We start from the raw sequence: 21,221 nt of genomic DNA, 5'->3' as shown, positions 1-21,221 counted from the left end.
TAAGCAGTAGTTGCAGTATTCAGGGTACACCTAGGCGGTTTTGGGAGGTATAAGAAAGGATATCTGGTCTATACTAGATTTTCAAGAGAGCTGTGTGTCTTCATGAAGACTCTTTAAGACAGCACCTGTCCCAATAAGAGTCCCAACCAAGAAATTCAAAGTTCATTAAATCAGCTTCATTAACTATCAAAGAAATCTACATTAAAATTATAGACCTTAATAACATTTTATTTTTTAGATACAGGGTGTCACTATGTTTGTCTAGGCTGGCCTTGAACTCCTGGTCTCAAGTGATCCTCCCACCTCAGTCTCTGGGGTAGCTGGGATTACAAGCATGTGCCCTGTTTTGTTTTTAAGGATGATTCCTAGTATTGTTATATTAAAAATTGGTACAAATATTACTTACTACTTTCAGGATTATACATTCAAACAGCACAGTTAGGTGTATTGAGGTCCTTAAAAATGTTCATTTCTGAAAGCTTGGCAAGGTTACCTGGAAGGCTGAGGAGAGAGGATCACATGAACCCAGGAGTTGAGGCTGTAGAGTGCGCACTGATAATCACACCTGTGAACAGCTGCTGTACTGCAGCCTGGGCAACATAGCGAGGCCTTGTCTCTAAAATAAATCAAAAACTAATGAATGAATATCTGCTATAGAACATGTACTATGCTAGGTACTGGAGATAGAGCAGTAAGCACAACAGACACAGGCCCTGCACTATCTCAAAAGAGATCATCTCTTTTTGTAGATAGAGATGTACCCAAGCAGCAATTTCATTAAAAAGACACCTATGCTTCCCCTTACTATCATAACCATCCTTCTCCCTTGCTGCCTTCCCTCTGTCACCAAATAACAGATGTATGCCAGAAGAGGTGTGTGAGTGACAGATAAAAGTTTTACTGAAACACTTTTTGTTTATAATTTTTTATTTAAAATGAAATTAATTTTCAGCTGAATCATAGATTCATGTGGTCCCGAAGATGTAGTTCCTAAAATACCTTTTTTATGTTAGAAGAAATTTATTTTTCTTCCTTTTCTACTCTTTGTAGTATTGTCAGTGAAGCACAAGTTGTTGATATTTTTCATATATCATCTCCATCTTCTAAACTTGCACTTTTTCAAGTCTTCTCTCACCCTTACTCAGTGCTCTTACACATACAGCGTGTCTCCTAACTAGTTTTTGTAGCACTTGTGTCAAAACTATCTCATGGGTATGTTTTTCTTTTTATTATAGATTTAAAAAATAAATTTAAATATTTGTTATAGGAATGGTGGTACATACTGGGAGTCCCAGCTTCTTAGGAGATGGAAGGAGAAACACTTGAACTCAGGAGTTTGAGGACAACCTGGGCAATATAGCAAGATCCATCTCTTTTTTATATATATATATCTCTATATATATATAAATCATCTATATATATATATACACATACATACATATATATATATATATATATATATATATATATATGTATGTATGTATGTCACCATGACGTAGAGAAGCAGATCAGAATTTTTATGTTTTCAAAATAACCCCTGTGCTGTTCATTTACCCTGAAGGTAGTGTTTCTTTTTTGTTTGTACAGATACCTGAACCTATCTTTTCTAACTTGTTAAGAAGTAAAGCATTATAGTTTTTGGGGAAGGAGTTTGTTAGCTGGACAAAACCATCACGGTAGACTCACGGATAATGTAGCGGTTAAAAGCATGGGCTCTAGAGCCATATTATATGCACATCATGGCTTTACCCCTCTTAGCTGCACAGCCTTGGGCTTGTCTCAGTCTCTCCAAGCCCTTAGCATCTTCCATTTTTGAGGTGGAGATGATAATAGCTGTACATACCTCATAAGGATATTCTGGAAATTAAAGAAGTTAAAGTCTGAAGTATTTTTCACAAAGCATATACTGTATAAACATCCTTGTTAACATTTGACATGGGATAGTGCCAGAGATGAACCACACAGTCATCTTCATGTATAATACCGAAGCCCTGTATAATCTGTTATCTCCCACAGAAAAGGTGGTCTGGGACAACAAAAGAGGAAAGACAGCATGTTTCCGCACTAGAAAAAGCGGGGCGTGTGGTGTGTAAAAGGAAGGGCACGGTCATTCAGGAAGCTTACCCAGGTCTCTAGCAGAGTGGGACTGAGCAGATTTTCTTGTGGTGTTTATATGGCGTAAAACCATTAGTTTCTGAAAATATAGCTCCTGTTAAACTTCCAGACTTGATTGCAGTTGTCAAGAAATCCAGGCTCACACTGAGGCTGGTGGACACTTTTAATCTTCAATCTGTGAATGCCTGGGAATTGACTTGCCTAGGGAAACTCTGGCTAACCCTCATCCCAGCAGCTGTAGGTCATGGGAAGGAAGAGGAATGAAAATGTTCCATGTGATGGGTAAGAGTAGGTAACAGTAGTGGCTTAAGTTCCCAGAGGAACAGTTTTCTTCCTGCTCATGCTCAGGGTTCCCTTCACCTCTCAGATTAGAGAGCAGATCCTAGATTGCATTGCATGGTTTCTTTGCCTCGGAGACCTGGTTAGTAAAGGAAGAAAACAACAATCACAACAGAGACTGGTCAGAAGAACAGCGGAAAATCATTAAATGGAGAGAAGGTGACTCGGCCAGTTGAATCAAGACCAGCTTGCTTTTGGAATTTCCTTGGCATACTTATTTTGGGATCTGTTTTGGATCTTGTTGCCTCTGCAGTATGTATTAGAGAAATAGTGGAGTGGGGAGATAGCGGAAGTTAAGGTCAGTCCAGCAGAGAACCTGCAATTGGGTAGTAGAAGTAGGGATGGGAATGAGAAAGACATAGAGAAGATGTCCTTATCATCAGTAAATGGAGATCCTGAACATGGAGAGGCAGTGAAGTGCAGAAGTGAAGGGTCTGGGCTCATGATCTTGATTCATTTACATTCTGGCTCTGTGACATGCTGTGAGTCATTGGATATTTAACCTTGCTGTGTCTCAGCTTTCTCTTAAGGTAAAAGGGGCTTCTGCTAATGCCTCCCATGAAGATCACTGATGCACAGAATGTGCTCAGTAGACACGAGCTCCTACTGCCGTTACTGCTATTATCATCACTATTGTTATCTTTGTCATCTTTATTGTTATAGGACTTAGCGATTGTTTGGACATGGGAAGTGATGGGAGCTTTAGCTTGAGTAAAAGGGATAAAGAAAAATGTTGGAGGTAAGAAGAGGAATTGGTTTATGAATGACAGTAGGTGCACTTCTCGATGAGTTGAGTTTGATGAGTTTAGGGTGTTTACGTTGGAGCAGAAATCAAAGCTATACGCTTATGAATTATCCTAAATAGAATTAATAGTTTAAACAATGGAAATGACCAAGGTCCATGATAGAAGAAACAAGTAGTGGAGAGCCGAGCCAAGACTTGATTGCTCCTCGTGTCTGCAGCACATAGTACAGTTGGTTCCCTGTACAAAACACAAAAGTTGCCGTGGTAACTAGTGCTGGGCGGTGGAAAGCACTTCCTTTGAGCTTTTTACCCCATCTTTTTTTTTTTTTTTTTTTTTTTTTTTGAGACAGAGTCTTGGTTTGTCGCCAGGCGCCAGGCTGGAGTGCAGTGGCGCGATCTCGGCTCACTGCAACCTCCACCTCCCAGGTTCAAGCAATTCTCCTGCCTCAGCCTCCCGAGTAGCTGGGACTACAGGTGCTCACCACCACGCCCAGCTGATTTTTGTTTTTTTTTTTTTTAGTAGAGACAGGGTTTCACCATATTTGCCAGGATGGTTTCGATCTCTTGACCTCATGATCTGCCCACCTTGGCCTCCCAAAGTGTTGGGATTACAGGCGTGAGCCACTGTGCCCGGCTTTTTTTTTTTTTTTTTGAGATGGAGTCATACTCTGTCGCCCAGGCTAGAGTGCAAGCAATCTTGGTTTACTGCAGCCTTCACCTTCCAAGTTCAAGTGATGCTCCTGCCTCAGCCTCCTGAGTAGCTGGGATTACAGACCCCTACCACTATGCCTGGTGAATTTCTTTATCTTTACTAGAGATGGGGTCTTGCCATGTTGGTCAGGCTGTTCTTGAACTCCTGACCTCAAGTGATCTACCCATCTCAGCTTCCCAAAGTGCTGGGATTATAGGCATGAGCCACCACTCCTGGCAACACTCAATCTTTTCATTAGCTTTTTTCATAAAAATCTTCATTTGCATTTGTCTTCTTGCTGAGCCAGTGAATGTGTTTGATATTCTATGGGAACTATATTATATTAGTTCCCTAGGGCTGCCACAATAAATTACCAGAAACTGGGTGTCTTCAACAGACAGAAATCTGTTCTCTCACAGTTTAGGAGACCAGAAATTGGAACTTATGGTGTCAGCCGTGTTGGATCCTCTCAGGCATTCCTTGGCTGGTAGATATACCATTTCAGTCCCTGCCTTTGTCTCAAGATCCCTAAGTACATCTGCAAGACCCTGTTTCCAAAAACAGTTACATACTGGGGTTCCAGGTGGATGTGAATTTAGGGTAATGCCATTTACCCCATCACAGGTGCTAGTGTGCACTGCCCTGTGCCATGGGAGCTGGCATGGGCAACATTCTTAGTCCTGACATCAGATGAGCATGTCTGAATAGTCTAGTCCTTAAAAGAGTGGGCCTTGTATGGCTGATTTTTGAAGGGCTTACTTAACAGCCATGGATCAACTACTTGCTGAGGTATGTGAGTGGGAGTTGATTGCTAATAGAATCCTTGATTTATTTTTCTTGTTTCAAAATTAATATTATTCCTATTAAAAATGGAATTTTTCATCATGTTTGGATTTTCTATGTCATGGCTGCTGTTTTTCCTGGCCAAATGCTTCATCTACAAGGCAAGCTCTACTAGAAGACTGTCCCTGAGCTTATTATAGCAAATTTAGTATGCTAAAAGCCAGACATAAAGACCACCTGCATTCCAGGGCCTTGTCACCACCAGCAGCAGTCGGGGCGTCACCCATCCCAGAGAGGAAAAGATGGTGTATAGAAGGGACCCTGAACTGTGAGACAAGAGACCTCTCCCACCCAGAATTGAATTAACCCTCAGTCTGGCTATTTCTTCACCTGAAGTCAGGATGGAAGTATTTTTCTTCATTCATTTTCTCAAATATAAAGCAAGTGGTTGATTTTTTTTTTTTTTTTTTTTTTTTTAAACAGAGTCTTGCTTCATTGCACAGGCTGGAGTGCAGTGGTGTGGTCTCGGCTCACTGAAATGTCCTAGTTCAAGGTTCATTCACTTGAATCTCCCAGGTTCAAGTGATTCTCATGCCCAAATGGTTGATTTCTTGATACTGTCTTAAAATATGGTGGTAGGCACTGGTGAGCAAGAATAAGAGCTTGCTGTCCAGGAGGTAACTGCTGTGTCTGGGAAGGTGCAGGATGTGGTGGAGCACAGAGAAAGCAATCTTCTAGACTAGAAGTGGCATCTAAGTGGAGTACACTCAAGAGTTAAGCTGGGTGGAAGGAGTAAGTAACTGAGGAGTAAGAGGCAAGCCAGGCAAAAGGAGGGGAGAAGAGTGCCTCTGGTGGAGAGAGCAGTGTGTAGGAGAAGCAGGCATAGTCATGCCTTGGAAGTGACTGATCCCAGGCCATGAGGGAGAATCGGGGCTGGAGAGGTGGATGAGGGCCAGGTCATTTGGGGTCTTACAGGCCATTACATGGAGTTCAGACAGTATCCACAGAGCAAGAGGAAATCATAGAAGGGTTTTAAGTGGGAGTGACATGACTGAATTAGAGACAGGGTCTTACTCTGCTGCCCTGGCTGGAGTGCAGTGGCATAATCACAGCTCATTGCAACCTCAAATAAGTCCTAGGTTCAAGTGAGCCTCCCATTTTAGCCTCCCCAGTAGTTGGGAGTAAAGGCATGCACCACCAGGCCTGGCTAATATTTTTTTATTAGGGTCTCACTATGTTGCCCAGGCTGGTCTCAAATCCTGGCCTCAAACGATCTTTCTCTTCCTGCCTCTGCCTCCCAAAGCACTGGGATTACAGGAGTAAGCCACTGCATGTGGCCAAACTGTGTATTTTTAAAGTTGTCTTGACTTCAGTGTGGAAGGCCTTTAAGGAAGCCTTTTCAGTAATCCAGTAGTGGTGGTGAAGATCAAACTGGATCATGGGATAGATTCAGCAGGACCTTGATGAAAGATTAGATGAGAGGGAGAGTGGGGTGACTACCAGGTCTGTGGCTTCAGCAGCTGAGTGGAAGGTAGCATCTTACTGAAATCTGGAGCCAACGAGGACAGGTCATTGGAGGGAGCATATTTAGTTTTCGGTATGTTGAGCATGAGGTTGCTGTGGAATATTTCCAAATAGACATTTTCAGGAGGCAAAAAAAACCTTGTGTTACCAACTAAACTCAGAGATATATGGCCATATTTAACATTAAAGGTTCTCCTCTTTCTTCCATCTCTCAGTTGTCTCTAAGAGTCATTCTTGTTTCTCTCTCTCTCTCAGCGTGACTGCAGACTGGAAGCTTCACCTTTCTGCATCTGTTTCCTCATCTAAAGCAAAAGGGCAGACTAGGTGATCTTCCCAAGCTCTGTAGGCTTAAACCTTCATCAGAAGCTCACAGTTTTTTCTTTTCAAAGGGATTACAGGTTGGGGTTGGAAGTTTCTAGTCCTTGTTTTTCAGAATCCAATTTGAGCTCTTCTGGTTGCATATTCTCATGCTAAGAAAAAAAAGCCTATTCAGATGTATATTGTGAGCCCTCAACAACATTATCCTCAGAAGGTGCAAAAAAGAAAAGATGTAGCCAGATTGGCGCAATGGGAAAGGATTTGCCCAGCCTCTCAGGAGGGACGGATTAGACTCAGACAAAAAAAGCCCTGGCTCTTGATCTGCCCTCTTTCTGCTCGCTGGGGCCTGGCTCGCTCTGGGTGGTCAAGAGCCTCTTTTGTCAAGAGGACTCTCACCCCCTCCCTAAACTCCAGTTCATCCCAGTGGGCCTTGAGCAGCAATCTTTGTCTTCTTTTTTCAGCCTTCCATCTTACAAAGTTTGAGCAGGATGGACAGTGACTCAGGAAGGTGAAACCCATCAGGGCCTTGCCTGCTCCTTCAGTGGGAGTCCTTGTGAAGGGATCATGCTGTGGAAACCTGTCTCTCTAGCTTTTGTAATTTTCTCAAGCAACGAAAAAGCAAACAAACGAAAAAAGCTTATTCTGCTTTAATACCCCTTTCCATCAAAGGGGTATGTGTGTGTGTTAGGCGAGTGCTCAGGCTCATACTGAAAAAGTAGGTGTCTGTAAGGACTGCTTCAGGTGTGATCCTGACCTGGTCAGACCACATATCTTGACATTTTTGGTAATTCCACATTCCTTCATGAGGGGAGAAGGGAGAGAGAGAGAGCTAAGATGTATCAAGTGTAAGTTCACCTTAATCTCTTCTAGGACTCTGCCTTACTACATACTTCACTATTACTAAGAAATTTTGAGTTTAGGGAGTTTCAGAGCAAATCCTCTTTTCTGTTGGGCTAGGTTTTGTGCAAATGTTAATGGTGAATTGTCTCAAAGCATCAGTAAAGAACTAAGGGAAAGTAATGCTTCAGGATAAAAATAGAGAACGGTCTGGAAATCATAAATTCCATGTCAGGCTAACATTGAAATCTGATTCCAGCTTATCTCTGTGGCTTCTCTCTTCAGGATCAGATATCTTAAAGGACATACTCATTTCATTTTTTAAAGTTTCTAAAGGAAGGAACCACTGGTCAGGTAACCATCTCTACCCACCCTGCCCCAGTTAACCAGTTCCTGTGAGGCAGGAAGATGAGGAAGGATGACTGACAGGCTACAGGCCAAGCGTGTTCCCTCTGAGGGTTCTGTCAGTTGGAATCAGTTGTATGGATCAGTTTTATAGTCTTCTGCAATCACAGTGGGAACAGACAAGCATGGGCTGCAGATGAATGTACTCAGGCTTGACTTTTTTAAAAGGCTCAGAATGTCTTAAAATAGCCTGGAAGCTAAAATAACAGCAACCATAATAGCTTGCCATTCCTGAGAATGGTTGTTTGTTTAAAATTCAAGGCATCGGTTCTGGCAGCAGTTAGTTTCCACTAGCTGGTCTCCCAGATGAGTTACTCTGGAAATCACACAGTCTCATCACAACAGGAAGCACAGGAATCTATTAAGCTCCTCCCAGCCCCTCTGAGAGGGGTCCCTAAGCCTTGGGCTACAGGCACCTGTGCACCCCAGAACTTGAAGTAGATGTTGTGAACCTGATCATTTTAAGGACTCGAGATACTGTTGTTACTCTGACTAAATAATAATGATCAGTCTACTCTTAGGGGCTCATCTCTCCCACCTAGATACACAGGCAGCCTGTTTTTCCATTACCAAGGCCTAAGGAGGTACCTTTTACTGCCTCAGAGAAGGAGGGAGTCAGGAAGGTCAACCAGCAGCAGTATGTTAAACCACATTGTTGGATCCCATCATATCTGGAAACGGGTACAAGCTGCCCTCTGAACAGATCATGATCAGTCAACTCTTGACTCCCTACCATCCTGAGAGAAGCTCGTACCTTGCAAGCGGCTGTGGGGAAGCCTCACCTACCCCCAGCCCACCAGATCCGCATTTACCCACAGGCTCTACTACTTTCTGGTTTCTCCACAGAGCAGTCCCACAGCACACCGAGCAAAGCAGTTTTCTGTTGCTAGCCCCCTTTCTGTATGGAAGACTTTGGGGGGATGGGAAGGATGCTGAGACACTGGGCCTGGACAGTGACTGCTTAGATGGTGGGAAGGAATCAAGTGACTCTGTTGACCTTGGGTCACATGCACTGTAGACTTAAGGAAAGTCCTCAAAGGCAGAGTTACTAATGACTTTATCCAATCACCTTTTGCTGACTCCCACGGCAGTCCTGGATAGCGTCCTTGGCAAACTTGATTTCAGATTTTGACAAGTGATAAAAGCACATATTGAGATTGCTGCTTCACAGGGCCCAGATTCTTTGCTTATTGACTGATGTTATTTTGCCTTTCCTGAGAAGCTCCCTCATGGTGTTTGCTGTTACTTCTAATGGATTGCTTCCTGATACATCGAAGGCCCAGGCCCTTGCCCTTCAATCTGGCCAACTGCAGCCTGACCTGAGTGGAATTGGAGCTGCCTGAGGAACACTTAGACCAGGCACTTGGCAACATGACTCACTTTTTTCCCTAAAAGTTAGTCTGAAGAGCAACTGAAAATGTTCTGATTTACATCTTTGTGGAGCTTAGTTTTAATCAGGATTCTCAGATTTTTCACTTCACTTCTCTGAATTTTTAAAATCTTAAATGCCCATGGTCACAGTATTTGGCCCTGTTCTTCTGAGGGCTAAATGGAAAATGCTTGATGATCATGACTGACTTGTCAATAGTAATTATGCCAATAAACAGAAAAGCCTTCCAGTTCTGGTCTGTTGAGGCCCTGCCGTTAAGCCATTGTTTTCCCAACGGCTCCGCAGTGGGTTCTTATGGGATATCCTTTATTAGTTCTTTCTCTCCCTTTTCCTCAGAGGGCCACATTTTCTGTTTTGTGCAGGAAATTCCCACTGTTCTTGAGTTCCCCAGCTACAGTTGGAAAGACATCAGAGTGTCCAAGGCAGAGTCCAAGCCTGAGATCTCAGCAGGCCAGACAGGCAGGAGATGCTTGTTGCTTTTCTTATGTTATATTTTTCGTTCCTTTGCTTAGCATTTGTGGGACCAAAGCCAACAACAGGTTGTTAAAAGAATGAGAGTAATTTGACTTCTGACATTGATTGGGGCTTGGGGTTATTGAGTGTTTTGTTTTCTGATTTGAAACTAGCTGTTTGGTAACCACTAACTCTTGCCTTATTCTTTTCTTGCAGATGAGCTCACAGTGCCTGCACTTTACCCCAGTAGCCCTGAAGTGTGGGCCCCGTACCCTCTGTACCCAGCGGAGTTAGCGCCTGCTCTACCTCCTCCTGCTTTCACCTATCCCGCTTCACTGCATGCCCAGGTAATTTATACCCATCGGCCACGACTTCACTCACTCCACCACCAGTCCTTTCAAACCTGGTTCCCCAGAGCACACCATACAACTAACACCTATCCAGCTAACAGATCCACCTTCAAGAGATTAATGATTCCCTCTAAATCAAGCTGACACTCCTCCAGGACTTATGAGGATCGTCTGACAGCAATGATGTCACCCACTGCCTGATGTTTGCCCCAAGTGACACCTCTCTTCCTTAATGATCTCACCTCATATTGCACATGAGAGACTGGGGCAAGTTTATCCACCTGGCTCCCAGCTAGCTAGAGGGCATCACCAGAGTGTATATGTGTGTACCTTGTGCGGAAGGGCTACAGAGGAAGGTGTGTGCTAGGAGCAGGGGTTATGTGCGTCTGTGCGTGTTTCTGTGTGTTGAGAGGTTTCCACTCTGGTGTACTGTAAGAAGAATCTATGACCAAAGGGAAAGCTTCCAGGGGAAGGCTGTACTTTCTTAAATATGTTACAGGAAAGATTAAGGGTTCCTTTTCTCCATTTTGAGGAAAGCCTGTAGAAAAGGAGGCATAATACAGTGTCTAAGATGGAATTACAGGTCAAGGTAGAGATCTCTATTCTGACCAGCTTTGTTTCTTAGTTAAAAATAGCCTGATTTTTATAAACAAACTTCCTGTTTCTCCACAAAGACTACTGTCTATGTACTAACACTTCCTCTCCCCTTGGAGAAAATATTTCTCTTAGCTTCGCTTTGACTGCAAGTAGTAGTAATCAACGTAAAGATTCACCTTTGGAGATAACCACTCGTTCTTTGGTCTGCAAAGATTGATGACCAGTAACAAATAAATAGAAAGTACGTATGTAGGTTTCATTTGTCTTTCTGCATGTGTAATTCGGCCCTTAAATTTTAAATTTTTAAAATGATTAGGCTGGACAGGTGGAGTTTTTGTTTGTTTTGCTCAGTGTTTGTTTACAAGGCTGGATGAAATAAACAGCTTCCCAGAAAACTTCCTTCTGACTTAAAACTCTTTTATGTTGTACAGAACTCACTGTCTTGATAAAGACCACCTAGAAGCAGCCCCCAGCAAGGGTTCTTGAAAGCCATGGGGTCAAGATTGTTGTTGACTAAACATCTTTTAAATCTTTTCGCTGAGTTACCAACGTGTTGGGTGTGCATTGACGACCTGGCTTCCTGGGGCTGCCCTTGACGCCTGGGCCCCAGTAATGATTGCCCTTTGTGTCGGGAGAAGGGAGAAAGTACTACAAGTAGTGAAGAAAAAAGTGTAGGTGGTGGTGGTAAGAGTACATGGTACCAGAAATACAGGAGCAGGTTTACCTGTGCCTTTGGCCTCTCCTTCCCCTGCTGCTTTTTCTTCCTTTTTCCTTGTCAGTGCTTGGAAACCTTTACGACTGGCAGGTGATGGGGAGGGGGGATAACATGTAAACCTGTAGGGGTCTTCTGCTGAGTCATTGGGATCTTTGTTAGCGGGCTGTGGGTAAATATAAGGTTGACATGGGGCAGCTAGAGCCCCTTTTGCTTGCCACCTCCCACCCCTGCCCCAGACGGTGTCTCTCCTCTTGCTAGACTGCTAGGTACAGATCATGTGGCAATCAAGGCAAATGTTAATAAATATCATGAAACGATGCATGTTTGCTTAGTCTTCTGAATAGCCATGGCTTTGGTTGGTCAACAAAGCCTTTCACCATTACCCTGGATAATCAAGAGTTATAAACAGCCAGAAAGTACTGGGAATGGTGGCTTTTGGCCATGACATCTGCCCATTCTTCATTCATGTAATGGGTAAAATCAGAAGTAATTCTGGAGATATGATATGCTAAGAGAAGGGCCTAAAGAGTCTCAAGAGATTAGAAAGCATATGCCATTGTGAGGAAGGATGGGGGAGAGAGTGCCAAGATTAGATGGACTCAGTCATTTGACTTAATGGGATGCCTTGCCCATGGTGGCACCCTCCCCTGGGACTTCCTCCTTGGTCTTGAGATTTTTTCCAAACTGGAATCCACTTAGCTCTGACACACTGGTCCCAGGTTTGTTGGGACTCTCATCTGATACCAGTGTTCGACGCCACTTCTTGTTTGGAGTCATTCCCAGGGCAATCATGGACTCTATGAACAAATATGGTCATTTAAATTTATTTGTCCAATATGAGAATCACAATGAACTAGTAGAGGCTTTACAGATCAGCTGGTCTGACCCATTCTGCAGATGAGGAATCAGGCCTAAGAAGATGGAGGGAGTTACCCACAATCTGAAGTGGCTCTACCATGACTAGACCCAGGTCACCTGACTCCCAGGCCTGGCTCTTTCCACTCCGAGGTGCTGGCTCACCACAGACTTATTCTTTAATGGAATTTTGGGAAGCCTTCACTCCAGTGACTCCTTGGATCTTTCTTCTCTAAGTAGATGGGAAGCCTGTAAGAAGAGACTTGGAGGCAAAGACAAGGGAATCAGCACTTAACCTTCCACCCAAAGGGCCCAGGAGAATCTTTATTAACTGGAGGTAGAGCAGACTGGAGCTTTTACAGGGCGTCTCCCCATATTGGATAATTCAGTTTTTGTTTTGGAATCTTATAATGTCTTTGGAGAGTCTTTAAATAATTTTGTTTTTCTTAGCAATGTTATGCTCTATTTTGAGACATGGATTTTTTTTTTCTTCTAGTGTTTCTCTCCTGAGGCAAAGCCCAACACTCCTGTCTTTTGTCCACTTCTCCAGCAAATTAGATTTGTCTCTGGGAATGTGTTTGTAACATACCAACCTACTGCAGACCAGCAGAGGGAGCTCCCATGTTGAATTTGTTTGTTAGCTATTTTTCCCCTCTTTTACAAAAACTATTTCTTGACGACCTTTGACAGATTTCAATAAAAATTTTAATCAGAGCAAAAATGATCTCAAGTAGACTGCAGCGTTTTGTTTTCATGGTGATGCAATTTTGGAGCAAAGGTGTTACTCTTTGAGGTTGTGGGAGAATTGGGCCCATGACACCAAGTCTATTTTACATGGAAGGACTCAGAACGAGCTTCCTTGGGAGACCAGATCCTGGAGTTGAGGCCACACCGCTGCTGCTTTTCTCTGCCTGGGCTGCTGGAAGAGCCACCAAGAGCTGCATGTTGGAAGCGTCTCATCCACCAGGAGACCTCACTTCAGCAGAGATGGTGGGTCTAGCTAGGGGAGCCCATGTGAAACGAATGGATGCGTTGTCCAGTCTGCCCACTGTGGTCCACAGGAAGGAAGACCAGGAGACAAAGTGTCATTGAAAGAAGTTGAGTCACTTTCTAGCCCTGCCCCGGCTTCAGTTGTGGTCTAGTACTCCAGATTTCCTATCTGTTAAGTAAAGATACTTACTTGCCATCAGATCACATTTTTTAGAAATTATTGGATAAGGTGATAGGACTGAAAGCCTCAGTACTAACTTAATGTTTAGAGATGAAAGAGTGACTCTTTGCAGCAAACGTCTGATTGCTAAGAAGATCATTAACATTTTAAAAAGTGACCATCCAGTTTATTTTCAAGGTCATTGGTATTTGAAATTTATTAGGGGAGGAAGCTTTCATCCATAGTTTTCAAAAAAGGTATACACTGAAGAGAGTATACAGCTGTTCCTGTCACCTCACATTCACACACTTCCGCTTCTTAGATTGGAGTTCATGTTTTGCTTTTAGTCTTGTTGTGATGGAGCAGAGAGGAAAGTCAGTAAAGTATACTGTCCTTACCACATTCTCGAAACACAACACCATGCACCCTCTACTTCACGCAGAGTCACAGTGTGGGCCAGAAGCTTCTGCAGGTAAGTAGGACTGAGAGAGAAAACCCTGATTACCTTACTACTTTTCAGAGGCCTCATTTGTCCAGATTAACAGCACTGCTCTCGGATTTCTAACAGGCTGCTTGTGCGGCTTACCTGTACAGGAACCAAAGGTTTTAAATTATAACGTAGACTGCCTGAGGACGAGGCATACATGCCCCTTGGGAGGGCCCTGTGACACACCAGAAAAATTTTAAAGGTTAAATCCAAAATAAATATAGAAGCGGACCATGGAAAGAGAGGCATAGGTTAACCGGGAAGGGAGCTCACAGAGTAGATGGGCCTGGGAATAGTGGTGGACCTCCTGAACTGCAGTGCTGTCCCACCACCCCTGTATCTGAGCATTTGCTCGTCAGCAGCAGGGTACTTCTAAAAACCAGATTTTGTTTTTGAGATGGAGGCTCGGTCTGTCACCCAGGCTGGAGTGCAGTGGCGCGATCTTGGCTCACTGCAACCTCCACCTCCTGGGTTCCAGTAATTCTCCTTCCTCAGCCTCCCAAGTAGATAGGATTACAGTCATGCGCCACTATGCCCAGCCTGAAAACTAGATTTTAAAAACAGCAGATTGTATTGAGCATCTGCGTCACTATGTCCTGTAGAAAATACTGAGGCAAAAGACACCAGGACTTCTGCGTTGGTGTTGGGTATGTTTGAAATACGTAGAGTATTGGGGAGGTTGTATCGAGTGCAGTGCTGTGTGTGGGCTTCAGTGCACATGCGGCTCCTTAGAAGTCTCCCCACAACGAGACAGCTGTGGATCCCTCCAGGCACATGTGAGGCTCACGTGGCAAGGACTCTGGTTTTGGCTTCCAGCTCCTGTACAGAAGGCAGTGGCCAGTGCTATAAGGGTGGTTGGTCCTACAGGGAAACCTGTGAACAGAGCCATGTCTGGGTCCCCCAGAAGATGGCCTCAACACCTCACCTAGCAGTGAGGCAGGAGTCTGGAGATTCCAGGTACTTGCTTCTGTGACTCTCGGGTCACTTTAGCACTTGACCCTTGATCCCTGACCTCCTTGTCCTTGAGGCCTGGGCTTCCAGAAGGTATATACTATGTGCTCCTGAGCTGTGACTGTCAGGAAAACCATAGTTTAGAGGACTACAGAGCTTGCCTTTGGGGCTCTTCTGCCCAAGGCCTTCCATTGTTTTCAGACATAAATGAAACTATGAATCCTCTGACATTTACCTTTCCAACTGCAGCTCTGTGAAGGTCAGACTATGAAGAGAAGCCAGCCCTTGAGCACTCATCTCCTGACAGTGCCGGCCTTGCCTGGTTTCCTGTTTGGTGAGGCTTTCTAGGAGCCCCTGGCTTAGCTCTCACAGGAAGGGAGGGCAGGGAGGCCAGGCATCATGCTCACAGCTGGCACCCAGCTCCTGTGAGACTGGGCCGGGTCTCCTTTCCTTTCCTAGGCCCTTCCTGGGGGTGATTTCTATGCCTGCCTCCTGAGGCACGGCCTGTGCTCTGAGCTGCACCTTTTAGGAGAGCTCTGCAGTGCTGCGTTTCCTTTCTAAGCCCATGGCAGGAATGTAGGTGGAAAGGACAGGCTCTGGAGCTCCCTGGCCAGACACGAGCTCTGCCATTTACATGCTGTGCAACCTCGATTGAGCAAGTTCCTTAACCTCTGGGCTTCAGGAAAAGGGCCATAATCCTTCATGTAAACACTTAAGAGAGTACCCAACATATCAGAGGGGCTTCATAAATGTTTGCTTTAAAGGTAGCCCTTCTCTGGGATCTTTTTAGGGACATTTGAATTTTCAATAAGGAGAAGGAAGCCCAGGACTAAGCCTGAGCTACCCACAAGGCAGTGACAAGACACAGGACAACCAGCACATGTGGATGACACTGTCGGGGCTGCAGAGACCTCATGGCTGGAGCCAAATGGAAGACTGGAAAGCATGAATGAATGACGGAAGTAAGATGAGGCATTTACGTGAGAATGCCACCGACAGCACCGATTGACAGCACCTGCCCTTACAGCTTGTGCCAGCACTGGGAGAGCTTATCCCCAAGAGGGGCCTCCCCAAGCCAGGCCGGAACACGGCCACCAGAAGAACACCCTTCTGATAGGAAACACATCCACGGGAGGAGGGGACTGGGCAGCTGGAATCCCAGAAACAGAATGGCCCTTGTGAGTTACTTTACACAAACCCACTGTCCCTGACCTTTCCAGCTGTGGCCTTATCTTGCTTTCCTGTCAGAGAAACTGGAAAAGGGACCACAGGTCACCCAGCTCATTCCTCCCTGGATTTTCTGGCTCTTTCTTCCAACAATCCTTCTGCTAGGATTCTCCTCAGCCTCATTTCCAGGCAATGGAGTTACATCTTGTACTTGGGGAGATTCTCCTCTTCACAGTCCTGTGATGAAACCCAGAAATCTGCCCTCGGCCAGGCAGATGCTATCTCCCTGGAGACCCTCTCCACCTCTTCCTCATTCACAGTGAGAGACATCAGCATGGTCTCCTCCCTCCTAACTGGCCTCTTTAGAAGCTGTCCTCCAAAACCATCCGTACTGGGTGTTAGGGAGAGATGTTCTTTTGTCCAGAGCTGCTGCTACTGAAGCCCAAATTTCTCCATGTTGGGCAGTTTTAGGAGGAAATGCTGTTCAGAAACCAGAAGCAGTCCCTTACTATGTGGCTGTGTGGCTTTGGCCCTAGAAATCACAATATTATTGCCAGGATTGGCAGAACATCTCAACGTGGGCCTCCTCCTGATTGGAGTCAGCATTGCTCTCCATTCGGTACACTATTCTCCAGGTTTCTAAGTGTGTTCCATTTTGTCCTTTGCAGAAGGGTAAACTCAGACCCTGCGCACCTTCTACCCTGACCTTACTAGCAGTAAGAGCCCAACCCTGAGTCCCAGCAAGTCACACCTGGAAGTGCCATCTGTGCATTCTGCTCTTAACAACCATGTGGCCCAACTGTCACAGTCGGGTGCTGCCGAGCGCTTGGCACCTAACTGGAACTCGGTGCTTTTAAATCAAACACATGATTGTAAAGACAGTTTCCACCCGCTCTGCTAAATTTGGGATCTTAGGCAAGTTTGTTTTTAACTGCCCTGAGCCTTAGTTTCCTCGTCTATAAATGGGAAGAATGAACATCTACTCCATGGGGTTATTTTGCAGGAAAGAGTAACATGTTTGGCTTACAGTCATCGTTATGATTAAAATAGCTCTTCCAGTGCCTTCCCTTTGTCAGCATTTGATCTGGTGTGGCCCAGAGGCCCCTGAGCCCTCCCTGTAAGCTTGAGAAGCACTGAAGACACAGGGACTCCTGACCAGGACCCCAGTGAGAGAAACCTAAGGGCCCAGGCATTTTGCTTTGATAACGAAGTGAAGCACCAGAGCCAGGGCAAGAATGGTCCATGGCTGTGGTGTGTCTGTCCCGAGACAAGGCTCTCTGGTTGGGTCTGCTGGCTGTGCACCCAGGGTTTTTGGCCTTCTTCCATAGGCATAGGCACCCAGATGCCATCCAGAAAGTATGTGAACTCTTAACTGCTTTGGAAACAAAACAGGCTGCACAGAAACTTTGGAATTATAAAATGTAGCCTTCATAAAAGGGGAAAGCTAACTTTTCCATGAAGAAAACCAATTGTGACAGCGAGGGAAAAGGAAAATCAACTCCAAATGGAATCATGTTTTATTCAGGATTTGTGCTGCCGGTGGGGAAGGCCAGACCCAGCAACAGGATGGGAAATTGGGACGCCCCAACTTAAAGCTTCGTGCATTCTGCCACAAAGTTCTGTGCGCTTCACTGAGCTCAGCTCCTGGGGACCTCTAATGGCCCTTGATAGCAAACATAGTTAAAAATTAACAGACTGACAGAATTAAATATGGATGATAAGCAACCACTGTGGACTTAATCTGACACAGGGTGTTACACGCTTGGGTGCCTTTAACCTAAGTGGCATCTCGAGTGAACTTCTGAGATGTCTGGGCACATTTCACATGCCTGTTTGGAAGCAGAGCCTAGCTTGTGCTTAGGACAGACAGGAAAAGAGTATTAAAAGCCCAGGAGATAAAATTCTCCCTGGAGGCTTCTGTTTAATAATCTCAGCTCTGATCGGGCTTATCAGGATATATTCCCAGTCCTAGGACCTTGTCCTTGTGGTGTAGACCTTGTCCCTGCCTGAGCTTGGACCTCAGCACCTGCCATTGTGACTGGAAGAAAGAGCACAAGGCCAGGGTGGAGCGTGGCCTTTTTCCAGCCAGGAGTTCCTTGCTCACCTCTTTTCCAGCTGTTGGGACAGGTGAGATGGCAGCCTTAACCAAGGACCAAGTCACATCAGTCTTGACATTTTCCCTAGTTATAGTGACTGGTTTAATTGCCCTAGGCAAGGAGTATTAGGTGCCAGACAGGTAGTAAAGAATGCTGATGACATTTTCATGCCTCTGAGTCTGCTGAGAAAGAGTATAGGCAGCCGATTCTGGGGGGTGGGGAGAAGAGGACTGGTCCCTTTACAAGGGGGACTCACTTCATGCAGCATTGAAATTCCTAAAAAGTGTTCTTCCAGTTTTGGTGAGTGCTTTATTAGAAATGGAGGTGAGGGCTACCATTTAAAAGAACCTTGCAATCAGCGCCGTAAGGGAGGCAATCTTTTTGTATTGTGCATCATCCCTCCAGCCTATTCAATGAGTTTGGAGTTTCTTGGACCAGATTATGCTGGGCCTGGCAGCCTCTCTTCAGCCTAGCAGCCTCTGACAGAGCTTGCTGTAATGGCCTAACATGCTTTATTTGGTGATGCTACCCAAAAGTGGATCCTGAGGTCTAGAGCGAGTGGGGCAGAGTTGATGGTAGGTAGTCCCTGTGTGAGTGGTTCCCTGCAGTTGGCTCAGTGCCGGGAACGAACCCCACAGGGGACTTCAGGGTTTCATTTTGGGGAGAGTCATAGAAACCTGCCTAAGAATATCCATGCCTTCAAAACATTAACCCATTAGTTTGAGATAACATTCCCATTGTTTGTGTAAAACAACTTGTTCAAGCTACTGTTTTTAACTATTTTGTTCAAAGAGGGAGAGCTGACTTCTGAAATGGTGCAGATACAGCATCTGTATTAGGCAATGTGAGAAAATCTGCAGCTGCTCCATGTAGGTAAGACATCGGAGCACTAGTTGGTTTGCTGGTCTGTCTTCCAGCTCGAAGGATACAAATGGCACAGCCCGGCCTCTTAGATCCACCAAATGCTACACTGGAAGGGGGCCTTCCAGACCAACGTTTCCCAACACCCACAGGTATTCACAGTTGTTACATAATACAGAGATTCTGCAGTCAGATAAACTTGGGCAACACAGGTCTAGATCAAGTCAGACGGGTTTATTTTGGAGCTTCTCAGAGCCTTTACTGTGCTGATATGTATCAAGAATCTGCTGAAGGGACCAGACTGTGCATTTCTCTCTAATGTCCTTGACATTAGAGCGTTTCTAGACCAGTGTTCTTCCAGCCATACTTTTTTGAAACCTTAAAAAAGAGCAGCATCTGTCAGACTTGAGCATGTACCTGGTGATCACCTGGAGGGCTGCTTTCAGTGCAGTGTATTGGACGCCCCTCCCAGAGTTTCGGCATTTCTGACAAGTTCCCAGGTGATGCTGATGGTCCAGGAACCTGAGAACCACTGGTCTAGGCTTACCCCTTCATTCCCCAGCGAAGAAAACAGTCAAACCATCGGATATTTATTTACTTTGAGTAGTAACCATTAATTGAGCTAGTCACCTGCTAAGCACTTCTCATGACTGTTTCTAAGGGCAAGTATGGTAGTGGGATTCAGCCCCTAGAAAGGCGATAGTGCCGCACACATCACTGCTGTCGGGTTAGCGTTTACCCTGTGCCACTCACTCACTGCCATAGAAGGGCTGGCGCTTCAGGCAGGGTATCCACCCAAGACTAGTCAAGGTCTTCCTGTCCTTGGCATCAGTTCTGGGAACATAAATTCTGTCTGTATTTAATCCTCTGGCCCTTCATTTTCTCATCTATAAATGGAAGAGGATGGAAATTATTTTTATGGGTGGTTACCACTTTCTCTAGCATTCCATTTGATTTTTACCCTTGAGTTACTTCTTTTTCTGAGTATCTGGTGCTCTCCTGTTGTCCAGTCTGTCACCATGCTAAGTGTTAGAGACTTAAGAGTGTTAGCCGCGCAGGGGGCGCACTGCATTTTGTAAGAGCATTCCTGAAGAATAGCGATGGCAGAATCCCAAACAGTGTGGCCCTAGGTAGTGAATTGTAATAGTAATAACTACTAAGTTCTGTTGGAGAAGATTCCCAGGGTTGTCCATGTTGCCTTAGATGTCACGGGCCGTGTGAAGTGCTTAGTGCAGTCTCTGGCACAGACTAAATATCAGGGTCAGTTTGGTTAATATATTGTGTTAAATTTTCTTACAGGGTCTTGAGAAGCCCCTGGAATTGTGTGCAAGACTGAGTGTGCACGTTTGAGAGAGAGAAGTGGGGGGGAAGGGAGGAAAGAGGGGTGTGTGTGTGTACACTTTCTGCACATGGCATGAGGAGATGTCAGGGGCCATTGCCTTGCATGGAAGGCCAGCCCTTGTTACATGATTCTAATGAGGAGTCCTCAACTCCTGCTGAACTGTGTGAGAGAACCCTGACCCAGGCAGTCTAGAGGGAACTGTAGGTTTCCCCCCAGTTAAAAATTGTAAAAGCTTGAATGGGGCTAAGAGGGAACCCTCTCCTCGTTACCCCCACACAGCGATTAGCGCAGAGCAGCTTGTTCCCCGGGCCAGCTCCTGAACTCTGCTGTGCACTATGAGCCCTGGCGCTCTGCCTGGCTGCAGTGTGGGAACCTGAAGGAGCCGCTCAGACTTGGCCTGGGGGGCACTGCCCTCTGCTGGAAGGTGGGCGCAGCGGAGCCTCTCAGGGCTGGAAGAGGAGGCGGCCGTGGGTGTCTGTGGATGCGGTGAGAAGAGCCCCCACTTGGCAAGCACATAGTGTCCTAGCCTGAGACACAAGAGCGATGAATTCAGGGGTCTGCGTGTCCGCCACCCACCACCCGCCACCACATCCGCTCTGAGGAGCAGCCACCTATGGCATCGCTGGCGTCCTCACTCCTCAGCTGAGCACAGTCTCCCTGGACCCCACAGCTCGGAACCCGGCTTCGTGTCACCCTGGAGTACACCTCGACCAGGCTTACGAGAGCCTGAGGATGGGCTGCACGCTCGTCCCCCACCCTGCAGGCACCTGTGCGAGTGAGAACATGGGGGCTGTGTGCAAGAGCTGGTCAGAGGGGCTGGGGCAGGGCTTCCTTCTCGCAGTCACCTGCACAGAAAGCGGAACATGCCATCCACTGTGCGGCTCTCCCCCGGGCAGCCCTCCCCTTCCTGTGACTCCTGTGAAGCACCGTCACTCACGTCTTGGCCTTGTTGGGGCCCGGCGCCCCAACCCACACCCAGGCCACACGAGTCGCACCACTGCGCTCCACACTGACCCAGTGCACACAGACCCATCCCCTCTACTGTGTGTT

General features: G+C 45.8%; 1 protein-coding gene across 8 annotated transcripts in view; it reads left to right on the top strand.

The window, feature by feature from the left end:
• Positions 1 to 21,221, top strand: part of RBPMS (RNA binding protein, mRNA processing factor) — a 181,039-nt gene that overhangs the window by 150,648 nt on the left and 9,170 nt on the right. For 3 of the 8 annotated variants that reach the window (XM_012468775.3, XM_012468776.3, XM_012468781.3), the window contains exon 6: positions 9,817 to 9,947. In XM_012468775.3, the coding sequence (XP_012324198.1) occupies positions 9,817 to 9,947 (131 nt within the window). Of the gene's footprint in view, positions 1 to 9,816; positions 12,842 to 12,958; positions 21,219 to 21,221 lie in introns of those variants that run through there. The other 5 variants (XR_010339620.1, XM_012468777.3, XM_012468782.3 and 2 more) reach the window with 5 other exon arrangements.

Source organism: Aotus nancymaae, unplaced genomic scaffold (genome assembly GCF_030222135.1).
Source record: "Aotus nancymaae isolate 86718 unplaced genomic scaffold, 86718_ANA_hifiasm-v0.15.2.pri h1tg000079l, whole genome shotgun sequence".
NCBI classification, from domain to species: domain Eukaryota; kingdom Metazoa; phylum Chordata; class Mammalia; order Primates; family Aotidae; genus Aotus; species Aotus nancymaae.
Note: the sequence above shows the minus strand (reverse complement) of the source record. Positions and strands in the feature narration are given on the sequence as shown.